Genomic DNA, 26,035 nt, shown 5'->3' on the forward strand with positions numbered 1-26,035 from the left:
CATAATGCTTGACAATAATCATGGCTGTGTTGTGGGTTGATGTATTTCCTATACCTATCATTATTATTTTAGAAGGTACTCTTTCTCTTATTAAAAAAAAATAGTTTGCTGAAAAACAGTGTGCTGTGTTATCCCAGCCACAGCCTCAGACAACTCATGTTTCTGCCTCTCTGGATTGCCTCCTTCTGTCCTGTGCTTGACTTAACCCCGTGTTGTTTTGTACAGAACTAAGCTGTACAAAATGGCCGGTAGCCCTAAACCGTGTAGCCTCGGTGTGTGGTAGGCTCTACCGTCCAGGTTTCTGTAAGCACAGTCTATGATGTTCGTACAACAATTAAATCCTAAATGACTCATTTCTCAGGACTTGTCCTGGTCACCCCATGGTGGGTGACTGGACAGCTAAACTAGAAGCTACCTTAGGAACAGTCCTGGGTCTTCTTTAAATCTCTGCCATGCTTCTCAAAGGCATTTGAGTGAATGAACCATTTATCTGCTGTGTGTTTACTTTAACAAAACATGTCCCTTTAAAAAAAATAATAATAATAAGATATTAGATAACAGAACATTGTTGCTTTTAAAAAATATTTTTGTATTCTTTTTTCCCTTTGAGTTAATTATCATTCCTGGTTATCCCAAACCCAGCTCAACAGTTGGTACGTGGGATCTGTTAGATATGGTGCAAGTGAGTCTACTGTCCTAAAACTTTTTTTTTTTTTGGCCCATATTATTGGTTTGGTACCCTGACCTCCATCCTTGGCATCTATTTTATAATTTTTTTTAAATATATTTTATTGACTTTTAACAGAGAGAAAGGGAGAGAGATAGAGAGAGCTAGAAATGTTGATGAGAGAGAAACATCGACCAGCTGCCTCTTGCACACTCCCTACCGGGGATGTGCCCGCAACCAAGGTACATGCCCTTGACCAGAATCGAACCTGGGTCCTTTCAGTCCGCAGACCAACGCTCTACCACTGAGCCAAACCGGCTTCGGCCTTGGCATGTATTTTATAGAGAACATTCCTCTGTTCTCTGGAAAAGGCAGCCTCCCAGTGGTGAGCCTCACCCATTATGCTCTCTTTCCTTCCCAATCTAAATGAGTGAATGCAGTGCCCAGTGATTTGCCTCTTTTCTTCTAGAAAAGTACCAGGAGTGAGACAGCCATTGACAATAGAAGGTAGAAGGTCTCCATTAAAGAATTGATTTTGCTCTCAATCCCATCAAATGATCTTGATTCACCTTAACCTTGTGGTCAGCTTGGCTCCTGCTGGGCATCCCCTCTGCCATGCAATAGGGGGGCAACCTGGGGTGATGAGCATACACCAGACTGCCCTCAGGAGGAGCCACAGAGCACAGACACAGAGGACACTGCAGGCAGCTGGTCAGTGTCCTGCTTCTTACCCGTTTACCAGCACTCCTGCCAAAGAATCTCTACTCAGCTCAGTCCACATTCCCTTTTCCTTTACTGGTCTTGCTTTTGTTTTCTGGATCAAAGACAAAAACCTACTCCATTTTTGCACTAACCCTCCTTCTCTTGTTTTCTTTTTCAGTGTGACAGCGACAGTGACCAGGAAGAGAAGGTAAGATCCCTGCCCCCAATTGTGGGCACAGTGCAAAGACACTGAGCAGCGTGGTTCTCCCACACATGCTGCTGTTCTCCCACACATGGTACCAGCTTCTGTAAAGCCAGGTTTTATTCACATAGTGATGTTTCTTATAATAAGAAATAACATTTAATTTGTGAGGTCCACTTTTTTAAAATAAGCCCTTTAAGAGTGCACATATGTGACACTAAGTTTTCACATTATAAAAGATTTCAAAAGAGGAAATGATTTATTTATCTTAATAGCCATCTGATTTTTCTTCTTTCATCCTTGATTGGAACATTAAATGTGCTAGTATGTATTTATAATGTCATGTTTTCATTTATCTTACTGGCCTGTATGCTTCTTCCTGCTTTTCTGTACACATTGGCTTCTCAATGGAGATGTTAATGGTAATGTTTCTAGGAATGTCATCCTGGGGCAAGGGGTGGGCAGGGCGGTCAGGGGGTACTGCTCTCTCTCATCAGGTGGGTGACCAGGTGGGAGGACAGTTCTTCCAGCAGGTGCACTCGGTCTCGAGGCTGATGACCACCAGCCTTGGGGTACCCAGTTCAACGAGGGTGAGGAAGGGGGGCTCTGGGTTGAGCTCTCAGAAGACTGGATCATGGCCTGGTAATGTGAACTTCTTGCTGCTGAAGCAAAGGGATGGTTTGTCTGTTTGATTTTTCTTCCTGTGTGTTCAAATCCCCCGACCCAATTTCTTTCCATTTTTATTCCTACTTTATGTATTTCCAAAAGTTACCTGGATATTATGGTTTCTCTGTTACTTGGCACCAAAAGGAATTGCTGGTTTTCCTTCCCCGGTTTCTGGATCTGTCCTCTGGAGCCGGCGCCCCTGAGCCCCATTTTCCATCTCCTCCTACCTGCTTGCTGATTTTAGTCAGCTTCTGCAGTTGGCGTTTAGTGGGATCTTTCCATCAGCCCAGGCTCGCCCTCCTTCTCTGCTGCCAGCCTCCGGGAGAGACGTGGAGGCTCTTGTTCTGTGCTGTTGTTAATTTGAATTCAGCATATGTAGCCTGTTATAAAATGCGAGACATCATCATTTGAGCAGGTCAAGCATATTCAGATGAAGACAAATGGTGCTTATTTGATTTCCTTAAAATCAGGAAATGAAAAAAGTGCTCTCTGGAGAAATCATGTTCTGCCTGACTTGGATGATAGACCAATGCGTGTCCCCAGATAAGAACAGGCTCTCGCCCTGAGGTTTTTATCTCTGAAGGACGGCCAGGACTGTCAGCTTGCTGACATGTGCATTATCCATGTCATTTTAAACAAAGTGACCTATGGAAGGGTGTGCTGTGCTGTGACATGGTAATGGGCTGTTGGATGACAGCGAAAGTACACACTGCAAAGGGGGCTGTGGACTATTCTTTTGTTTAACTGACAAGTAGGAGCTTCCTTCCTCCAGCCCCCGGAGTACGAGCTGCTTAGAAGCCAGTCCCTCGGTGTCTCGGGCACCAGTGAGTAGTGGCTGCCAGAGGTGCATGGGCAGCTTGGAGGGTCAGTGTTCAAGGCGTGCCCACCAGCCTTAGAGCCGTCGGGCCACATCCCACATGGCAGGTGTCACCATAGGCAACAGGCAGGACAGGTACCTGCTGCCATTCCACCAGCTCTTCCATAGCGGTGGTTGGCCTCTCTGCCCAAGGTGGTGGCACTTCTCCAAGGGGATGAGCCTGCTTGGGGTCTCCCAGCCCAGCAGACATTCTTCCTGGGAAGGCGCTGTGAATTCCGGATGCATCGCCTACCAGCAGTGGTAGAGGTGGTGAGGATGTCCAGTTTTGCATTCTGTGTGCATGTCTTGATAGGAGTCTTGACCTGGGCGGCACACCGATCACGGGGAAGCTGTAAAATCCCCACGCCTCGGCCCTTCCAGGCTGACCTCAGAGTCCTCCAGGTTTCAGCACCACTCCTCCAGATGATCAGCTAGCGGGTCATTTTGGGAATTACCAAAGTGCCCCTGGCTTTCAGAGGGATCCCGGTGTTTCCCCCCCAATGTCAACACCTGAACTAATCCTTCTGGGGCCGGGTTCCCAAGTCATTGCTGTTCGGGCTTCAGTCTCTGACACCAGATTGCAGGCGGTGGGAAGTGGCTGGTGCCCACCACTCAGTTCAGGATGATTTCAGAGCAATACAGGCAATAAGGAGATGTATATAGGCACGCCCGTGGGAGTGGGGAGATGGCAGAGCATTCAGACTGATCCTCCCTCCTGTGTGCACTTGTGCCTCTCTTGCTCCCTACCCCACCCCTGTCGTCTTTCCTGTAGACTGTGGTGGCCCTGCAGGTCCTCTTCTTACCTGGAAGCTGCTCCCCAACCACCCTCACATCCCCTCTCCCTGCTCCCCTCCCCCGGGCATTCCTCCCAGGCCTCCTGACAAGAGCAATTGTGACTCTTAATTGCAGCCATGCCAGCTCGCCCTTATAGTTAAGACTATCGGGCTCCCCTTTTAGACTGGGATTGCCCGGTGGCTATCCCTGGCTTTAATACCATCCCGCAGACTTGTGCTCTGTGCTGGAGCCCGGGCCCTGTCAGCCTCCTCTGTGCCAGAGCCTCCTGCCTGGGCCCTCTCGGAGCCCCACAGCTAACAGGGCTGCTTTCATGTGCCCCTTGGAGGATTCGGATTCAAATCTGAATTGCTAATGGTGGAAAAGATGCCACTCAGTGTCCTGGGATCCCATCAGTAGCCCCACCAGGGATGCTGTTGGAGGCAGAAGTGAGACTTGTAGGGCACCCACTGGGACTTCTCTCTGGAAGACCTGTCATTCTCTTTCTCCGCGGGGATCTGCAGAGCTGGCGGTCTAAAATTAGGCTACTGCATTTCACACAGCTGACTGAATTAAGATAAACTCTGCTTTCCTCTGATGCGAAGCTGTAATTTATAAAATGATACCCTTACTAATTAATGTGGAAGTGACTGGGAAAGGGGCTGAAAAGCAGAGCTTTCCATAAATGCGGAAGATGTACTTGTGGGTGGAAAGCCTTTGATGAGCCACGAGAAACACATCTCTCCTAGCCTCCCCTCCCAGCCGAGAATACATTTCACACAATATCAGAGAGCCAGGAGGACTCTGTGAGGTGGGAATGGGCGGGGTTAGGAAAGGCTGGCACGCTACACCTCAGGTGTGGGGTTGTCTTCACTGTGGTTAGTGACAGAGGCAGCACTTGGCACCTTAATCACCCCCATTAAGCAATCATTCCAATCCCCCCACTGGAAATGAATTGGTATCATGAGAACAAAGAAGCAACGTACATATTTCCACATATTTGGTCTATATTTCCTCTTGCTTCCTCTCTCTCTCTCAGCCACAGCAGCTATGATGCCAAAGAACACCCTCCTATTGGGTTATGAAAGTAATGTGAAGGCTGAAAGTCATTCTCATTTTATATACTCATCCCCCTTTTATTGTGTGGGCCACATGGCAGCGTTGGCTGGAAGGCCTAGGGTTCAGTGGTCCAGCACGTGGGCATCCGAGTCCGGTGGCCTAGGCTTCTTTCTGGCTGTCCCTTACCACTTCGTAGCCGTGGACGAGCCTCAGTTCTCTCATCTGCCAAATGGAGATAAGGACAGCTCCTGCTGTAGTCTGTGACAGTTCAGTGAAGGCCTTGGCCTTGGCTCCAGGCCTGGACCATAGTGTGTGCTTTATAAATATTAGTTCCACTCGTTCTACTCGGGTGAAAGGGGAGAGCCCCCTCAGGGCAGGAGGGAGCCTATCCTCCTCTTAGAAAACTCTCGCTCTGCCAGGAAGCCTGCCAGAGAACGCCAGGGAGGATTGGTTTCCACTGGAACCTGGGGCTCAGCCTTCGTCCCCAAGGGCGCTGCTTCCTGCTACAAGCTGAATGGAAGGGCAGTGGAATTCACAAAGGTCCCCAAACAGTGTATTTTGAACTCCTTATCTTAAATATCAGGCTTTCTTTTGGGCAAAGCCCTGGAGCCACAAGCAGGCATGCGGTCCTGGATTGTACAGCTCTTGTCCCACATACCAAACGCCGTTGGTTCCCAGATGTCCGTCACAGGGGAGACATTCGGACTCAGTACATCTGGGTTGTGGGCACAGCGTCTGTATTTTTTTAAGTGCTTCTTAGGAAAGTCTGACACACAATGGGTTTTGAGAACCACTACTTTATAATAAATGTCAAAGGGAAACATACTTTTCCATGGGCTATGCTCTTAACAATTTGAGAGTTCAGAGGAAAGACTAGAAAACTATGGAGGTATTTGTGTACATGCACCCACATGCTTATGTTTATAGATACATGACATATACACACATACAAAACACACATATACAATCTTATCACAGATAGGGGTTCTTCTCATTTTCCTAATGAAGCTTTTAGCATGAGTTCCAAAGGCAGCTCCTCTGTGTGGGCTTTTACCCATTCGAGTTACCACTGGAGGCTGCCTTGCTCCTGTGGTTTGCTCACCAGTACCTGGAAGTCTCCTGGGACTCAGACTAATGGCAAAGGCAGTACCACTTCTTTTCCTCTCCCCGACTTGCACACACTTTTTGGTTGCATTATAATTTTTTAATCCATGCTAAATTTGTAGGTTTGATCATTTTGTTTTTACTTGTGTGGGAAGGGTGCCGTTTCTAAGAAAAGCAAGCGAAGAAACCAGCACAGGCTTTTGTTCCTAGCTCAACACAAACCACATGCCTAACTTGGCTCCTGAAGAACGCAGAAACTGCTGAGGTATCAAACTGAAGACTGGGCATGTGGCTGTGCTTATAGTGGAAGAGTCTCACCCCTTGATTCGCCACGTTTCACAATTGGTCAAGATTGTGCACCCTCAGCAACATGCATGAGATTCAGAGGCCCTCATTGTTGCTTTCCCATCCCTGGTTTGAAATAGGAGGTGTTCTGACCAGGAGACAACTCAGAGATGCTGTATTATTTTGCAGCTAGAGAGAGGACTTTCCTTCTCCCTTCCAGTTTCACAGCAGCAGAGCCAACAACCGTTCCCCAGGCAGCAAGCAGGGGCCCATGTTCTTGTCTTTAGATCCCTAGCTCTGGTATAATGCCGGGCACAAACTGGGTGTTCAGTAAAGTTCACTGTTTTGCTAAATTTGCATTTCCTTTCCTGGATACTCATCTCCAAATGGAAGGGACGCATGAAACAAGTTGAGAAAACAAGTTCATGTCAACCCCAGTGTTTATTTTCTGAATTCCAACAAAAATGTGCTCTCATCTTCTGCGTTCTATATTTATTTTACAATTTTATTTTCTCGTAAGATACTTTAAGCCATCTGTAAATTCTCTAGCTTATTTGGAAATTTCTACAACTTCTGGCAGAATTTCAAGGGCTTTCCATTTTGGATGCCTGATTTCCATAATGCCCATCCACTTAACCTCTTTTTACTCCTCTAAGATTATGCCTGGGTCAAAATTGTTCTTCCAACATCATCATATTTCCAACTGCCTTAATTCCATCATATCCATCCAAAAATTCTACTAATACAATCTTTGCATTAAATTTCTATTGCCGATTATTTTTAATTCTGACTTTCATTAAGTTCTTATTTTTTTTTTTATATCACAGCATTTTTATGCCAAACCAAAAATTGCTTCACTCACATTGAATGTGTATGTTGAATATTTGCCCATTAAGACTATGCCATGCAACTGAAAAAGCTAGAGGTTACAAATGTACAGATTTTTTTATTAAATGTAAATTAATAAAAAGAATACTCAAGAGTTCTTGGAAATTTGTCAGATGTCTTCAGTTACATTCTTATTCTGTAGAGTGAATAGAAAGGAGAAAGAGCAAGTCTAGATGTTCTGTTGTTCATTGTGAGAGGGTAATGGAGAAGGATACTCTAAAGACCTGTTTCTTATTTCTCACCAGCCAGCTATGTGGCCTGGGGCAGGTTACCTAATATTGCTGAGTATTAGTTTTGTCATCTGTAAAATGAGCCTGGATTTAATGATCCAACACTGAATATCCTGATTTTCTATGTAGTGATTTACAGAGGCCCAACAACATGACAGAATAAGAGGGAAATTAATATGTGAATGATTTCCTCTTTGCCAAGGTACAAGGAAGTTATATAAGGATTGTCTCCATTCTCAAATTCCTAAGAGGGAAGGCACAGAGTGGGTAGGTCAGAGCACATCGCTGTTGACTCTTCCAAGTAACTAAAGGAAACATTCATATCCACTTTTTCCCCCCAAGTATCTACTGATGAACCAACATGGGCATTGTAACTGCTTGACTGTGTTATGTCTGTCACCATGCACCTGCCAGTAGGCAGCAGAGCAATTAGCTTAATCTCTGTTTTTTAATTACTCTATTTGGGAGTGCATGGGGACGCATGAAGAGCTAGCTTACATAATGTGCTTTAGGAACTCACTTGACTGGTAATAAGTATTGTTTGAACCTATACAAGGAATTCTGGGAAAGTGCAGGGTTGAGTACCTGATTCCACATCCCCAGAGAATAGGTCAGCTGCTTTCTCCCAGAATGAACCATCAGCTTGGGTTGATGACTTACCATGAAGGGACATTGCAGAGCCAAGGAGGAGTCAGGTGGAAGTGATGCTTTTCATCCTCATGAATTGAATATGAATCCTGAGTCATCCGAATAGTTAGAAGGACCTAGCAAAGGCTTTGGTACTGGTTGTACATTTAACAACATAAATTATGCTAGTGGCTTCTCATAGCACCTAACCTGGGCTGGCTCTTTGATTGTTAGAAGAGTGGGTCTTATTGTTAATTCCAGCTGGTGAGTGTTCTGTCTTCAATAAAGATGTACAAATTTCTTTGTAGTCATGCAGTGTGTGTGTGTGTGTGTGTGTGTGTGTGTGTGTGTGTGTAAGTTTTAGCTGAAAGGTCCAGTTGCCTTCTTTCTCTGCATCATGGAGCTCTGAGCATCACATTGAGAAGCACTGGCTGTAGACCTGCATGACATCTCCCTCCACTTAGAGAGGGACCTGGAGCAGCTTTCTCCTGATGTTCCAAACCCAAGCTTGGATCATGGTCTTCCAAGTATTTTCATGTTTATGGAAACAGTGGAATGGAGTGTTTGAAATAAGGACTGACCAGGAATCCCTGGGATGGTAGTTGTTTCCCAGGGGCTCAATTTGGGCTATATTTTTTTAAAGGAGGAATGGCTTTTGGTGTATTTTCATCTTTCTACTTTCTTGGACTAAAACGTGTAGATGCTACTCAATTCTTAGGGACAGCAAAAAATAAAAATAAAAATAAATTAAGAGTAAGGTCAATAGTAATAATTAAATACTAAGAAGACTCACCCCTTTGCATTGAAGAGAAGATTTTATTATTTGAAATACTTTACAAATGTCATTTTATATGATGTGTTTAAATACTTATTATGGGTTCTATATGTATCCTTATATATAGCATTGCTGACCAAACTCAATGACAGGTCCTTTCAAGGACTGTATCTTTTCATCATTTTATAAATAAAGAAAAATCTAAGAGCTAGTAAATGATGGTGCTGAGGTATAAACTGTCCTTAGGATGCCAAGAACTGCTTTTTTACCCATAACATGCTGCTTCCCTTTATATCAGGGTGAGCTTCGATATGCCCAGAAGTGCCATTTGAGAACCCTGCTACCTTCCTCTCTATGCCTCACCGTCCTTGGGCTACAAGAAGTCTGGATTATATCTTATCAATCCACCCTTAACCCCATTAGGTCCTAAAATTTCAAGTATGGCAGTTGCTCAGGAAACTAAATAAATACTATTTGGTTCTACTGATAATTTAGATGTACAAGCTCTTCTAAAATGGGCCTTTTTTTTTTTTTTTTTAATAAACCTGGGAAGCAATTGTCCAAGGTGAAAAGGTAAGGTCCACAAGGTATGTCTTAACTCTTACAAACAAGCAGCAAAATTGCCTGTGAGCCACCATGAGTACTTAGAGACAGAGACCATACCAACCAGAAACTAATCATGAGCCATATTTGGTCAAGGAACCCAGTCTTCTTTTAGTGTCTATATATGTATAAACATTTAAATCTTATTAACCCCTAGGCTCCCAGCATGTACCCCATACCTAGTAGTATGTGCCTGATACTCAGTAGGTGCCATATGAATATTCCTGTTACACCTGGAAGTTGCTTTGTTGATTGTCTAGATCTCAGAAAGGAAAAAGGAGTTGTCATAGATCTACCACCTCCTCTCCTCCCGTCCCCCCATCCCCAGAGCCTCCTGCATTTAAGAGGTCTCCCCAGACTTTTCTTTCTGTTACCAGCACATGGGAGAACAGGCATGATATCACCATGGCCACTGAACTTGTGCACTCCCAAACAGTGTCCCTCTGTATTGTCCTTCACCACCTCAGGAACCCTCTTGGCCTTCCCCAGACACTGACACCCACCCTGGCAGAGGGTTTCTGCCAAGGCCACAGGGCATTTCCTTTTCAGATTGCACATGCCACAAGGGGCATTCCTGCAACCCAAAGAGTAGTAATATCCGAAGCAGCCATGTCCGTGTTAAAGATTACGTATTTGCCACTAAGGGGAGAATACAGTGTTTATCAGCTGGAGTGTGTGCCGGCTGAGCTGATTACGGCGCAGCACTCTGTCAGCCAATGATTTGTCCTGTCCTTTATCATCTGTGTCACTCAGCAGTGTGGTGGAGAAGGGAAGGGATCACCCCCTTCCCTTTCTTTGTACCCATTTTGTGTAGAAAATTTGTATTTACTTTGGGAGTGTAATTTGTTCCTCATGGATAATGTGACCCTGAGCGGAGCTGGATCATGGGTTAGTTGAAGTGATATTTTCCGCTAATGGTAGTCGTACATCATTGCTGTCAGCTTGGGTTAGGAGGCAAGCACATTACAGCTCCATTTTACCTCTGCAGGCATCTGGGATTATTTGCCATAACCGAGTATGACATGACCGCACTACAGAGTGCATTAAAATTTTACTGGCTTCTCAGGCAAGTTCCCCGGCTCCAGTGTGTGCTTCAGGCAGGCGGTCTGATGGGGAGCCCGAGGGCCCTGACTTCGTGCATGGAGGTGCTGCGGAGGGGGGCGAGGGCACGCGGCTTGGGGGTGGGGGTAGCTCTCTTCTTGCCTTGAGAAAAAAGCTGGGGAAAAAATTTATGGGGTGCCAGCCTGCAGGTGTGTGTGTGTGTGGGTTTGGGTGTGGGTGTGGGTGTGGGTGTGTGTGTCACTGGCTGCCTTGTAACTAGGGGCTGACCACAGTGCCCACCGCAGTCTGCCCTCTCTCTTTGATGCACCCCTTGGGATATATTGGGCAGTAGCTCCTTCTCCAAGGAGAGCCAGGGTGCGTGCAAGACTCCGTGGGCTGATTTTGATTGTTTTGTTGGCCTGTGGTCAGACAAAAGGAGACAAAAGGAAGGAAGCGTGGGTCCTTCTAATGACAGAATCCATGTGCACCCATGCAGCCTGGCGGAACCTGGTGTTCTCAGGAGCATGGTTGGAAATGGTTGCCAGGACCTTTTGCGCTTTGCATCTAGACTATGCACCAACCCAGTGAAGTGTAGGCATGGTTACCCCACTTACCTAACTAAGATACTGAAGTTCAAAGAGGATAAGAATCTTACCTAACATGTTAATGGTGCCAGAAATGTGCTTCTTACCTTTTATTTAGACTTCACTGACTTCAAATCCTATAGTGTTTTATTTACATAGGCAATAACTAGTATTTAAACAATGCATATGTATGGTTTATATAAACTGACTTGTTTAAGCCCCACTAAAACCTAATAGGTAGGTGCTAATATTATCCCCAGTTGAGAGGAGGAAACTGAGTCACAGAGAGCATCTGTAACATGCCAGTCTTGCACCAGATAGTGGCAGAACCAGGCTCAAACCCAAGTTGTCTGGCGTCTGAAGCAGCACTCTCAGCCTCAGAGCTGAGCTCCCCCTCACTGCCACCTTTCCATAAGCCTGAGGACTGACAGGAGAAGTCCACGGAGAATAGTAATATGTTGGAATGAAAGGAAATGCTCAAAGAGTATTTTATCACTTTCACTTGTAATTGTAACATCCAACAAAACATTGCTCTAAAAAGATGCTCTGTGATGAGCTTTAATTAGGTAATAAGTCCCATTTGCAGTTAGCACACTACTTGCATATAAATGGTGCTTCTAAGGTGCGTAAAAGGCATTTTGTTTAGGTTAAAGGTAAGCAGTTGCTCTGGAAAACTGCCTCATTCTTTTATATAACTTACAGCCTTTATCTTACTCTTATTAGAAAGCTGTAATGAATTTACACTGAATTGGGCTTCTTAAAGGGACAGTGTAAGTTTGTCTCTCAGTAATGAGTAGGATGCAGGTTAGGGCTCACTCTGTCAGAGTAAAATTGTCACAAATTGCATATTAGTGGAGTCTGATGCTGGATACTTGGAACATCCACACCTGCCTACAGTGTAAACACTGCCTTTTATTCTTCTACAGAAAGACCTCTCTCTACTTCTCTAGCCCATCATCTCTTCTCCACCTCTCTAGCATCATCATCTCTCTCTCTTCTGAGCTTTAGATATGGCCCCTCCTGGACAGGATGGAAAGATGCTCTTTACTTTTGCTGTGTATGTGATAGGATCATCAATTCATGAACTTATTCAATAAACTACACATAAAATGAGTTATACCTTGTACCTGCAGGCAGTTTTTAAAATGCTGCTACCAAAGAGCCATAGATAGGCATGGCTTTTCTCATTGAGAAATTTAAATTAAGTTAGTGCACTAATGATTGCTCCCTGGCCCCACTCCCTTCCGTGGGATCCCAAGCACACACATCCATCCCCCCTGCTGAGTTGCGGAGAGGTCCAGGGGACTGACCTGATTTTCTCCTTTGGCCTTAGATCCAATCACTCAAGTAGTAAAGCAGAAGACAAAATATTGATCTAGTCATTGAGAAGTAATCATCCTTCTGAGATGGTCTGTTTAGAATGCAGCTATAATTTTAAATAATGTGGTCCCTAGAGTCCACATGACAACATATGTGGACCACTTACTTTGTTTAACTTGAGTCACACTTGTACTCTCACCCCCTTCTGAACTTTAGGGTGTAAGAGTAAGCCCACTTTAAGAAGAACGGACTTTTTATTTTTTTAATTCAGTTTACCCACCAAATCAATTACAGAGCAATTACTCATTTCATCAAAGGATCCAACACCCTTTGTAGCTAGATAAAATTCATGGTCTTCTCATTCCAAAATACTGAGAACTCCTACAAGAGCCTTCGTGAAGTCGCTGGGTCATTTTAAAACTCTTTAAGTTTATGTTAGCATGGTGGGGGGTTTTTTGTTTGTTTGTTTTTGTTTTTTTGTTTCAAATAACAGAAATTAACTCAAACTAATAAATAAGGAGGTGTATATGCTTTTGAAATACAAGTAAGTGTTGAAATAACCAAACCATCAGAGAGGCAGAAATAGGGACTGGACTTCAGATGCATGGGCAGAGAAGGAAGTGTTCTCCTCATCTTATCTCTACTATTTTCTGCCTGTCTGCTTTATTCTTGATGGTTGGTAGAAATCATCCCACTTTCCTGAGCATCACACCTTTAAGAATCAGCCAGTGGAAGTCAAAGAAAGACCATCTTTTCTTTTTCCCTGCAGTAACTAAAATCCAGGGAAATTCTGGTTGGCTCAGAGTAGGTTAGGTTTCTGAGAGTAGGTTTTCCAGAAATGCCTGTGGCTCAGCCTATCTGAAGTCAGGTGTTTATGCCCAGGTCATTCAGCTGTAATTAGAAGAACAATCCACGTTGTCCAAAAATTGTGCTCTAGAAGTAACTCTGTATGGTGTGGAGTGGGTACAAGGCCCAGAAAGGCAGGGCCTAGGCAGACAACAATGTGCCTATAAAGCAAATCCTAACCTTCCTGACATGTGGGTAGGCATTCAAAAGGACTCCTGCCATCCATCCAAGCTGCCTTTATCATCCAAAGTTTGCACTTCATAGTAGTCACAGGGTCTCACATATGAACACATGTGTACAATTATATTACAACTAGAGACCCTGTGCACAAATTCGTGCACAGGTGGGGTCTGGCTGGCCTGCTGGGATGGGGGCCTATCAGGCTGGGCTGGCAGAGGGGAGGGGCCACAGGTGGTTTGCTCACTGCCCCTGCCCCTGATCATGGTATTGGGGGCTAATCGGTGCTAGGCCAACTGGTAGCGGGGGAGAAAGGAAGTGATCAGGGCCCAGATCAAGCTCATTGGCTGCCACAGTGCACATCATAGCCACTGGTCGTTCTAGTCATTCTGCCATTCCAGTCACCTGACTTTTATATATAGAGAGAGTTGCCAAAATAGTCATAGAATCATCTTATGTGCCATTCACAAATCGGTTCTATCTTGCTTCAGTTAAGCTATCAAAAGTTATAGAGGGACACAGGATTTTAATGAGTGTGGGCTCATATGTGCATATATTCAGAATATCCCAAAATTCCTTAATACTTTTATTATAGAGGATGATGAGTTAGTCCCCAAGTGTAAGATAGGTACCTTGAGAGATACAGAGGTCTTTGAAGTCACCAGGATGCCAATTAACAAATTACTTATCTAGGGTACAAATGTAAATTACTTGTCCAAGGGAATTGTAGTCAATTCCAGAAAACCTAATTTGCGTCTAATGCAGTACTTCTTAAACTGTAGCAGGCAGCTTTTCTGGAAATGATTTTCCTATGAAAGGTAATAGGCTCAGTCATGGCTTCTCTCACTCATAGTTCATGCAACAAACTAGCCCTCACGGTCTGCTGAGCCAAGCACTCTCCTGGGAACTGAGGATAGGAAGATGACAAAGACATAACAAGCCTTCAGAGAGATACAGTCTAATTGAAGGGAAAGCTGAGGTACCTTGATGAATTAAGAACTGCCCCCACCCTCCATAGTGTATGCTGAGGATGGCATGATGTCTGAAAGCAGAAAATGAACCATGTTGTCTAGGAGAATAGGCATGTCAGTTAAATCTTGCTGAAATGGGTACAGATGATTGCTGGGAGGCAAGGATGGTGCAGGTGATAGGCAAAGGGGACATTATCTGCAAAAGGCAAAAAACTGTGAAAGCCGTAGCATATGGAGAGAAGAGTGAGTACTTCTGTTTCTATGGAGCAAGGTTTGTGCTGGGGGAGGGGGATTTGTGAATGCAAGTATAGGTTGGTATAAGCAGCTACATGTACTCAGACCTTATATGGCAAGAATAGAGTTTGGACTTGATCCAGATGGCAGCATGTTAGGTGAATGACACACCAGATTTGACTTTCTGGAACTGAGAATTCTGTAGGTGAATGACACATCAGATTTGACTTTCTGGAACTGAGAATTCTGGCAGGGATGGAAGGATGGGATGGAGGAAGGGAAACTGGTCAGGTGACCAAAGAGAAAGTTGTCATCACAGGCTTAGGTGAGAGGTGATAGGGATCTCAACTACAGTGATGGGAAAAGAAGGACTTAAATTTTGAAGGCATTTATGAAGTGGAATTGTCGTGATTTTGTGACTACTGGAATATGGAATTTAGAAAGGAATCATGGATGATTCAGATTTCAAATAAGGCTGACCGAGTGGATCAATGATGTCATCAATTGGACACTAAGTAGGGATACAGGAAATGTGCGTTGAGGGCAGGGCTTAAAGGACCTTCATCTGGATGAGTTCGGAAGAGTGCGCACGTTTGCAGTGTGAGGGATCAGAGCTGTAGGTCGGGTCTGGGAGTCCTAGGACCATCTGAGCAGCAGAGACCGTCAGAGCTGTGAGAGTGAGTGAGAGCCCAGCCAGAATGCTCGGATTTTATCTGCATCTAATTTGGGAATAAATATATGTGCTGATGATAATCATTAAGAACAAAATAACTGTCAAATCATAGGACCTGATATTTGTGTACCTCTTTATGACATACTGAATAACTATTTTTGTTAGTTGTAGCTCAATACATATACGTAAAATTTATCATATTTATCATCTTGAAGATGTACTTTTCAGTAGTATTAAGTACATTCACCTTGTTGTGTAATCTGTGCAGTTAAACCAATGTGTTTAAGCACCATACATTAGCTCATTTAAACCTCATAACAAACACCCTAGATAAAAGAATGCTTACTCTTCATTTCACAGATGAAGAACTTGAAACAAGGGAAGAACTGAGGCAAAATTTTAATGCCTTGGTGATAATGCCCCCAAGACTTCTTGGGTCAGCATTGGAGTTTTTGCTACATAAAATACTGTCTTAAATGACAATATTTTAGTATCTAACTTCTAGCTGATCCAGCGTTAACTCCATGATATCCTCAGATTCCTAGCTTTCTTTAAGGAAATCAGAACAGAATCACCACCACCCCTCCACCCCCACCTCCCTGGAGCTCAGCTTCCATGCTGCTGGACTGCACCTGAGAGGGGCTGACCCACCTTCCCTGAAGATGCAGGGTTTGCCTCTCTGAGAGACCAGTGGTTCACAGCAGTCTCAGGGCTGGTAGCTCTTCAAGGCCTGGCTAGCCGGGGCCTGTCACCACTGGAAGGGCCTCAGAGACCCAGGCTGCCGCATACAAAGGGCAGAGGAACAAAAGCCGGGCTGGTAGAACAGGCAGCTGTCTGCTCGGGGCTGCTTTAAGGTTTTAGGCAGGAAATAGGGTAGGAGCTGCTTCCCTTGTCTTAAAATAAACAAGGGAAAGGAATACAAGCAGAAACATTTCACTCTTCCCCCCCTTCACACTGATCTCTCTCAGAAACCTAAGAGGGGATTGTGTGGAGAGGGGAGAGCTGGATTCCCCACCATTCTCCCAGTTCTTCTTTACTTGCAAGATTAATAGTCAGTTTCTACAACTGAACTAGACTTGTTTCCTACTGGGAGCCAACTCTTCTGACTTATCTTCTAAGAGTTGCTCTGCGAAAAGTAAAGGTGACGCTGGGAAGCAGAGCAGGGCATAGGCTGGAGTTCCAGACCCCTAGGCATGAATACACTGAGCCACCTTGACCTTCAGGATCAGCTTTCAAACAGCCAAGTAAGTGGCTGCTTACCAGTAGGTGCTGGGTTCTCAGAGAGTCCACCTTGGATAGCAGTTGCCACCATACCTAAAGTCCAATTATAAGATCACCTATTTTGAAATAATTTTACAAAAGAAATAGTAGAAGTTTCCCCTAATGTTATCCTATATAATAAAAGGCTAATATACAAATTGTCCCCTCAACCAGGAGTTCAACCAGGGGCCAGGGCCGGGGAGTTTGACCAGGGGGCAGTAGCCCAACCACTGCTGGCCCTCCCCCAAGACCCCAGCCCCAGCCCATGCATGAATTCGTACACTGGGCCTCTAGTATTTTATAAAACCATAATATAAATCTCTAAACCAGGAAATTAAACTTCATACAATACTATTAGCTAAATCTACAGTGCTTACCAGGTTTGCTTGTTTCACCAACTATGTCTGGTCCAAGGGTATATCCAGGATCCCACCTGCATTTGTTGTGTTCTGTCTCCTTATTCTCCTTCCATCTGGGACAGTTATTCAATGTCTCTTTGTCTTCCATAATCCAGAGTCCAGGCAGGGTATTTGATTGGCTCTCCTGTCTTCATGTTGGGATGTCTGAAGCTTTCTCTGGATAGCTTGAGGTTGCAACACTTTGTCAGGAACACTGTGGGAGTGACCTGCCTGTCTCAGTGCACTGCATCAGAGTGCCTGTGAATCTTCCTGCTGGTGGTGGCAGCTTGATCGTTTAGTTAAGGTGGTGTCTCACTGTACAGTTACTGTTTTCTTTTTCAAATTAATAAGGATCTTGTGGAGAGATGCTTTGAGACTGTGCAAATACCTGCCTCTCATCATACTTTCACCCACTAATTTAAGTGCTCTTTCATTGATGGCTTTTATACTCGCCAACCATTACTATGATCTTTGCCTAATGGTAAGATGTGGTTTTAAAGTGGCCAGGGAATCTGGTTGGGCTACTTATGATAGCTAGCCCGTGGTAGAAAGCGCATGAACTGTGTAGTCCTACAGGCTGGGCCATAGCTCCTTAAGGTTTGGTCATGTGGGGCTCTGTGGCCACCAGACAGCATGAGCTGCAGGAGATACCTAGAAAGGTAGAGGTGATAAGGCCACAATTCCAGCCAGGTCAAGATTATGCTTGACATGACCTCACTCATTTATGGATAATAAAGAACATTATAAACTGATGAACCAAAAGATAGATATAGAGACAGTAAAGCAACAAGCAGACTGTCAAATTACAGCGGGGACGGTAGGCAGATCTGGGGAAGATAAGAGATCAATCGAAGGACTTGTATACATGCATATAAGTACAACCAATGGACACAAAACTCTGGGGAGGGAGGGTATGTCTGCGGTGGGGGGGCAATGTTAAAATATGTACACAGATAATAATTTAGTTTAAATAAATAAATAATTAAATAAATAAATAAATAAATAAATAAATAAAAGGTTGTGCTTGAGCAGTGTACTTAATGTCTCTGAGATACTGCTGGTTTCTTTTGTTGCTTTAATCTAGATACAAAACATCCAGAATGGTATGGCCCATAATAAGTACTCGGCAAATTTTAGATTCCAGTCCCTGCCATACTGTTACTCCTGCCAGTCTCCTACCACTGCTCTCCCTGTCCCCAAACTTGAACACACATCCGTGGTTAGTCCATTACAACCAAGTTGGTCAGCTCCCCAAGACCAGACCTCTTGTGAGGTGGGACCCAAAATGGGTATGTCTTGAGGAGGTGGAAGAAGATCAATGAGAGATAAAGCGTGGCCATGTCATGAGTCAGAGACATTTGGGAAGGAGGGCCCTGTGAAGAGAGATTCAGCAGGAAATCACTAAGCTTTGGAGGAACAAGAGGAACCCAAATGAACATAGGTGTGATGGCAAAAGCAGATTTCACCAAAATTTCCTTTATACCTAAGCTCTAGGTTTCCTTTTAAGGAGGCTTTTAAATTAATTTGAATTTTTCTTTTTAAGTTTCTTCGACAGCCTCCTGAGTCCATCTCTCCCTCCCTCTATCCTCCCTGTCTTGGTCTCCCAACCCCAACAGATGTTCTTTACACTATTGCTATCACAGAACCCCATGTGTGGTATGTACTGAGATGGTGCAGCTTCCCCGGGTCCTAGCATGTGTTCTCGGACAGCCATGTGCTGTGGGCCTGAGGGTGCTGAGGAACCTGCCCGCCTGTGCAGCTGCTCTCAGAGAAGGTGACTTTGGGTACGCTGCATTCATTCCCTGCTGGAGAAACAAACATGGGGATTTTAATGGTGGGGTAGGGCGGTGTCAGGGAGAATTCCCAGCATCTGAGGATCCACAAAAAACAGGCTTTCTAGGAAGTGTCTCTTATGGTCAGCAATACGAGTAATACCTATATGGTCCATAAGTTTTACCTTCCTTTTATTCTTAAATTTTGTTAAATTTATTGGGGTGCTACTGGTTAATAAAATTATGTGTTTCAAGTGTACAGTTCTATGTTCCATCCTATGCCTATTGCATTGTGTGTTCACCACTCAGTCAAGTCTCCTTTGTCACCCAATATTTGACCGTTTACCCTCCCACCTCCCGTCCCCTCTAGTAACCTCAAGTTTCATCTTCTGACTGTCACAGAGAAATGTAACTTAGAATGAGTTCAGTTGCAATAACAGAATGACTACTGGTGGCTTTGGCAGTATATTCATTTCCTGTGGCTGCTGTAACAAATTACTACAGACTTGGTGGCTTAAAACAACAGAACTTTTTTTTCTCACTGTTCTGGAGGCCAGATGTTCAACATAATTTCCACTGGGCCCAAATGAATGTGTTGGCGGGGCCACACTCCCCCCCAGAGGCAAGAATCTGTCTCTTACCTCTTTCAGCTTCTGGTGGCTGCTGGCACTCCTCTGCTTGTGGCCACATTATTCCAGTCTCTGCCTCTGTCATCACGTAGCCTTCTTCTCTGATCTTCTGTGTGTCTGATCTCCCTCTGCCTCTCTCTCATAAGGGAACTTGTGATAGCATTTATAGCCCACACAGAATATCTGAGATGATCCCCTCATCTCAGGCTCTCTAATGAGTCACAGAAGCAAAGATCCTTCCTCCATATCAGGTGACATTGACATGTCCTTGCAGAACACAGGCAAGGCAGGCAAGAAGGAGACAAGTGATTAAAAGCCTTATACATCTTCCTGGCTAGTACAGTCCACAACAAGGTACAAAGGAAAAGGGAAAAGTAGGTTCTTGGCAAACAGGACCTGGATCTCTATGACTTACTATGATTATCCCTGAGAGCTGGCATTGTGCTATCTTTGAGTTCTGTTAGCAAGTGAGAGATTGAAAGAAGCAGTAGAAATGACTTCTGGGTAAACCAAGAACTGACTGCCACAAGGGCTGTGGTTCTTCAGACCTTTTCTTGTGGTCACATTGCAGTTGGGATGAGTGTTATCTCTTATTCTGTCTTAACTTCTCTGTTCAGTCACACTAGTGCACTGACATGGTCATTAAGTTTCTACCTCTCAACAGTTTATGGGATTTACTGTTGAACAAAGTGGACTTAAGGTTTGGTCTTGGATTCAGAAGGCTGAGAGTTCATAACCAACTGGTGTGTGTGTGACTTAAAAACTCATCGACCCTCTCTAGACACTTAGTAAGCACTCTTACCTCACAAGGCTGTGGTGAGGAGGTAAAACACAGTCTCTGGGAGTTAATTAAATAGTTGCTGTTTCTTTTGTCAGCATTAAATGGAGCCCGCTGCCGCCTCACAGCTTAGACCAGGTTTAGAAAGTTCCATCTCCTCATTTATTTTTCACTCCCCCATCAGCCATGCCTCCCTCCCCCACACAGACTCTCACACACTCTCAACTTTGTTGTATGTTTATTTTCACTTTCAAGCTCTGACCAGGAACAAGCCTTTGTTGCTGATGTTGGTACTGCTCTCACTATATCCCCGGGTGTAATTTCAGTAGTGAGTGCAGAATATCAGGAGTAAGCTCCTCAACTTGCAGTTTTATTTCCACTCATGCTTTTGGTAAATCCTGGGCCACTCTATCCTTGGTGGCCTTGATCCCAGACACTGCAGGTGACAATGATAGGACTAACGTGGGGAAAGTGAAGATCCTCATGGCATCTTGGCTCAGTCTTCTCACCAGATTGTTAGTAAGCGGAAGGTTGTGGCCCACAGAACAGAAGAAGAGATGTAACACCTAGTCAGGTGGCTAGATAGAAATGTGGGACTTTCCAGCAACTGAATGTGGAGGGGGTTGCCCCCCTGGCTGCAAACCACAGTCACCCAGAAGCTGTGTAGAGAGATGCTTCAACATTACCCTGGGGACCCTGGTGCAGAAGTTTCTAGGTAAAGTTTCAGTCAGGATGGTGGCATAGGTTAAATGTGGTATCGCCTCCTCCCACAACCACATCAGAATTACAACCAAACTACAGAAAAACCATCATTCAGAACTGCCTGAAATCTAGCTGAACAAAGGATATAAAGAAGCCACATCGAGACTAGTAGGAGGGGAAGAGATATGCATTGGGCTGGTCCCACACCCACATCTGGTTAAAAATCGGGAGGGATATCTCGGCTGCAGAGGTTCCACATGAGGAGTGAATAGTCATAACCATACACCAGCCCTCCCTCTCCCTTCCCCCAGCCCAGTGTTTCAGTGTGAGGAAGAGAAGTCCTCATATCTTGTGGCTATAAAAACCAGTGGTGATTGTGGCTTAGTGAGACAGAGGGCTGCTGGAGTCCCAGGTGGTTCCTCTTAAAGGGCCCCCACACACACTTAGTCAGACTCACTACCTCTGAGTTCCAGCACTGGGTCAGAAGCTTGAAAGATTACATAAACATGCCAAAACCGGTTTGGCTCAGTGGTAGAGCGTCGGTCTGCGGACTGAAAGGTCCTAGGTTCGATTCCGGTCAGGGGCATGTACGTTGGTTGCAGGCACGTCCCTGGTCGGGGGTATGCAAGAGGCAGCTGGTCGATGTTTCTCTCTCATCGACGTTTCTAGCTCTCTATCTCTCTCCCTTCCTCTCTGTGGAAAATCAATAAAATATATTAAAAAAAAGAAAAGAAAAGAAAGATTACATGAACACATGGGGAGAAATTAAATTGTCCAGCATCATGGGGAGAACTGGAGGGGCAGCTTTCTCCCAGAAAGAAGTGCTAGCAGAGGCCATTGTTCCTTTCTTGAACCCTCCCTCCCACCCCCTCCCCCCCCCCCCCCCCCCCCACAGACCAAGCAGGTAACTGTCATATCTGAGTCTCCTTGCTAAGGCTGTTCACCCCCACACCCCACCAAACTTTTAGGCCCAACTAAGTTATTTCCAGTGGCTTTTACATAGGAATGGCCTGTCCTGGCTTATGCTCAGACTTTCGTAAAATCTCAGATATGCAACATCTAGCCTCAGCATGCCCTGTGCCTCTGGCTAAGAGCACTAGTGGCAGCCAACCTTGGTTCATAGATTGGCCTCACCTGGGCACCTCCAAGCCCAGCATAAGTAGCAGCCATTTGCACATTGCTTTGTAGCTCATGCTGGGAGGCCTTGAGCAGAACATAGATGATGGCTAACCTTGGCCTGCACCTCTCAGGAAGCCCTAGAGCCAGCATCCCAGTGGACAGCTTCAGACCACATCAAAGCACCACCATCCAACCACCTCCACAAGCCACACACTCAAGGGGTGGACTAAAATGCCATAATTAAAATGGCAAAATTTAAAGAGAGAATCTTAAAAGCAGCAAGAAAAGAGTAGTTAGTTACCTACAAGGGAGTTTCCATAAGACTATCAGCTGATTTCTCAACAGAATCTTTGCAGACCAGAAGGGAATGGCAAGAAATATCCAAAGGGTTGTAGCAAGGACCTACAACCAAGATTACTCTACCCAACAAAGCTATCGTTAGAATCGAAGGACAGATAAAGACCTTCACAGACTACAAAAAGCTATAGGAATTCCTCACCACCCAACTTACAATGCATGAAATATTAAAGGGTCTTCTTTAAGAAGAAGAAGGGAGGGGGGGGAGAGATAAAATATATGAACAATAAAATGGTAGTAAATACCTATCTATCAAAAATGGAATCTCAAAAACCAAATAAACAAACAAGCAGAACAGGAACAGACTCATAGATACAGAGGACATTTTGATGGGAGGGGGGTTTGCTGTCCTACCAACCTTTGGTGGCCTCTCCCAGCCAGCTGTCCTGGATGAGGTTTTTAACCTGGATTCACTTGGCTGCACATGTCAGCCTGTGGGCCCTGGAGCATGAAGTGTGATTTGCTTAGGGCCCTGCAGCCTCACCACCCCTGCCCGGTCTCCGTTCAGCCTTCCTTAGGGCAGAGGGTGCCAGAGAGGCTTGAAGGTGAACTTCAAGAAGTCACCTCCATGTCCCCAGGCAGGTGTGAAGTCAGGTCTGTTTATTTAAGTCCCATTTTTTTTTGTTTTTGTTTTTTTCAAATACCTTCTCCAAAAAGGACTGTGTATGTGTGATGCCACGTGTTTGCCTATGACAGTGACTGTAAGGGGTGAGTGTGCTGCTTTGGGGCTGACAAGACAGCCATGCTTTCCCTCTACTTCAGGCAGCAGGTGCATAGAGGCTGCAGCCACTGTTCCCCGGGCTCACCCTGCAGCTGGGCAACTGCGCCGTCGTGAAAGGGCGTCACTTTGCCCACCTTGTTGAGTGGAAGAAAGTGCTCCTGTCCATGTGCGGTGCTTAGTAGCTACCACCGAATACAAAAGTCAGAAATCATGATGATTGTCAGTTCTCTTTCCTTTGTGTGCGCTCCTCAGCCATGTGCTCTCTCCGGGGAGGAAGGAGGGGCCGCTGTCAGGCCCAAGGAGGGGCTGCTGTGAGTGCAGCAGAAAGCCCGGTCACAACCCCACACCGCAGCCTCTTTGTCCACTTCTGGGCACAGTGGACAGGTGGGGAACTGGCAAGCCCTTCATTTCCTGGTGAGGAGTGTGTCTCAATGTCTAGATTTTTCTGCCTTGTGGATGGGCCGTAGTGTGTGGGGATCGCTATGGCGAGAGAACACACTGGTCTGTCTAATAGGGATGTGTCACTTCCAGAGATGCAGGCGTGTCATTTAAAAAGACTAGATTCCAGTTAAATATGCTGCCCTCAGATGGAACCGAATGCAATTTTCTCTCTCTCTCTCTGATGGTGATTAAAAGGCCCTGCAGAACCTTCCTCGTAGTTCTGGGGGACAGCTTTGCATTACATCCTGGGTGTGGAGAAGTGGCAATTAGCACAACACCCTCCTGCCTAGCCTCCCCCCTCTTCTCAGTTTCCAGGGCCCTTAGGACAGCCTCCTCAGGGTTCCTGGGAGTGAGGAGAGCCTGGAAAAGGCTGAACACAGGGCCTGCCCAGGTGCAGGTGAGCCCTTGACCCCTATGCTCCTCCCTGGCCCTGCCCGCTCTGCAGATGCCCCTCCTTTGGGGGGCCCAGGGGGGCCTAGGCAGCTGCCACACAGCCCAGCAGTGCTTCGGTTCACAGTGAAATGACTTCCTCTGCTCCGTGCAATTTAACCTGCCCACATTGCTAAACTTACATATTACACATTCCTGTCAGGATGTCAGAAGAAATGATAAACCTCCTCGAAACGGCCACCTGCATCACATGCCAGGAACCCCCGCACCGGGGCTCCCGGCCCGGCCTGGGGTCTGGTGCTGAGATTCTCAGCGTGGTCTCTCAGGTATAAAGGATCCCCGCTCCGTGACCCCTGCCTCTCGTTAGCTGATGGATGAGATCTTTTCTTAAGCTGACTCCCTTGTCTATTATGTTTTCAGAATTCAAGGTTTCTCTTTAGATTCTTGGATGGCCGCCAAGCAGTCTGCTTTGTGAGGGGGTGAATCGTTCCTCTCTCCTCTCCCTGAACAGGAAGTCGCTGTTTCTTAGGGTGAAGGAAGGGGAGGTGCCCTTCACCTCTCTTTGTTGCTGTTTCCAGGCAGTCGGTGGGAGTTTGTCCCTTGGCCCCTCGGTGGGAATGGCTTCTCGGGGACCCCATCTCAGGCATATCAGCAGAGCATGGCCGTGTTGGTGGGGCTGCGTTTTCCTGCCGGACTGTGTCACCCAGAATTTGTTGTGTGGCTTCTTGGCTAGGGTGCTTTTGCAACAGATTACAGTATGGCCGCTGAGGGGGTGGCTCAGTGGTCATCGCTGCAAGGAGAGGCTGTGGGGAGCTTGGGAGCTGGCATCTCTGCAGGGAGAGGCCAGGAAGAGGTGGCTGCCTCCTGCCTTTGCAGCTGCTCACAGCACAGGCTTGTCAGAGCTGCCCAAGTGTGCAGAGCTGTCAGTGCACACCCAGGGCATCTCGGGCTCTTTACAGCAGCTGAGCTGTGAGGTCTCCTGAGGAGGGAGAGCTAAGCCTCACCGTGAGGAAGGACAAAGGCCCTATTCCTGCCCTCGTTTGTAAACTTGTGTTAGGAACACCCCATTTTTCCGAGTATAAGTCACTGGTCATGCGAAGCTTGTTTCCCCTTTGTTAGTTCTGACAGAACAGCAAGTGGCCACTGGTGGTGGGATGTCTGCTGAGCATTCAGGAAACTGAGGCACAACACGGTCCTTCTTGGTCAGCTGCTCCCAGCACAGGCGTGCAGGAGAGAGAGACGGGGATTTGTTCACAGATGGGCAGCTTCAGCTCTGCATGGAGACTTGGTGTTTCTCTGCAAAGTTCCCAGCCTGTGAGTGGACTTTCATGGACGTTAAGCACATGCCACCAGGACAGCCGCTGATCTATAGGAGTCAGGGTTCAGAATGAGCCCTGGCTCTTGTAAAACTCTAGGCTGGCTGTGTCCAGAGGAGGCATTTTTATCCTTGGTCTCGGTTACTTTTTGGGCCCCATCCCACAGCGTAACCGGAATCTAAACTCAGACAAGGAACTGTTTGTCTTGGACAACACAGCGCCCGGTCACCTGGGCTTCATTACCTGAGAACTGAACTAATGAACACGGCTCCCCAGGCTCCTGTACCGCTCAGAGGTGATGAGCCAGGGCCTGGAATGTGGGCCCGAGAGCCTCCTTGGAGTCCACGGCATATGGGCCACACTGCAGTTTCAGTGAGACTCCCGGGTAAGCCAAGGACAGCAAGGTGACTGAGCTAAAAGGATCTCCTGTTCCTCACGGCTATGTCACCTCACCCTCCAGTGCTCTTGTTGCTTCTTGGCCATGAGTCCGCTCTATATGGCAGGAAAATAAAGACTAAAAGAAAGGGGTGAACCTAACACTTAGCAAGCACCCCCATGGGCCAGGTACCCTACAAGTGTTAGCTCACTAAATCCTTACCCGGTGCACAAGAGGGATTCGCCACCTAACTGAGGGTCAGAACCAGGAGTAGAAGCAGGACTGCCCAGTGCTGAAACCTAGGACACTCCTGTACTGCGAGATCTTCTCTCGATTCTACAGGAGTGTGTGGACTGTGCTGTAGGAGGCCAGGGAGAGGCTGGCAAAGCTTCCCAGAAGCGACGGCAGCGGAACCACATCCTGAGCGATGTCCAACCTGAGCCGGGCAGCCTGGTACTGGAGAGGGGCACCCTGGGCTTCTGAAGCACCTAGAGT

The 26,035-nt window shown here is 46.0% G+C and overlaps 1 protein-coding gene across 4 annotated transcripts in view; it reads left to right on the top strand.

Moving 5' to 3' along the window:
- AUTS2 (activator of transcription and developmental regulator AUTS2) overlaps nucleotides 1–26,035 on the top strand; it is a 1,022,921-nt gene that overhangs the window by 708,483 nt on the left and 288,403 nt on the right. For all 4 annotated transcript variants that reach the window (XM_084880675.1, XM_084880676.1, XM_084880677.1 and 1 more), the window contains exon 5: nucleotides 1,548–1,577. In XM_084880675.1, coding sequence (XP_084736801.1) covers nucleotides 1,548–1,577 — 30 coding nt within the window. The remainder of the gene's footprint in view (nucleotides 1–1,547; nucleotides 1,578–26,035) is intronic.

Source organism: Pipistrellus hanaki (genome assembly GCF_964339955.1).
Source record: "Pipistrellus hanaki genome assembly, chromosome: 4".
Classification (NCBI taxonomy): Eukaryota; Metazoa; Chordata; class Mammalia; order Chiroptera; family Vespertilionidae; genus Pipistrellus; species Pipistrellus hanaki.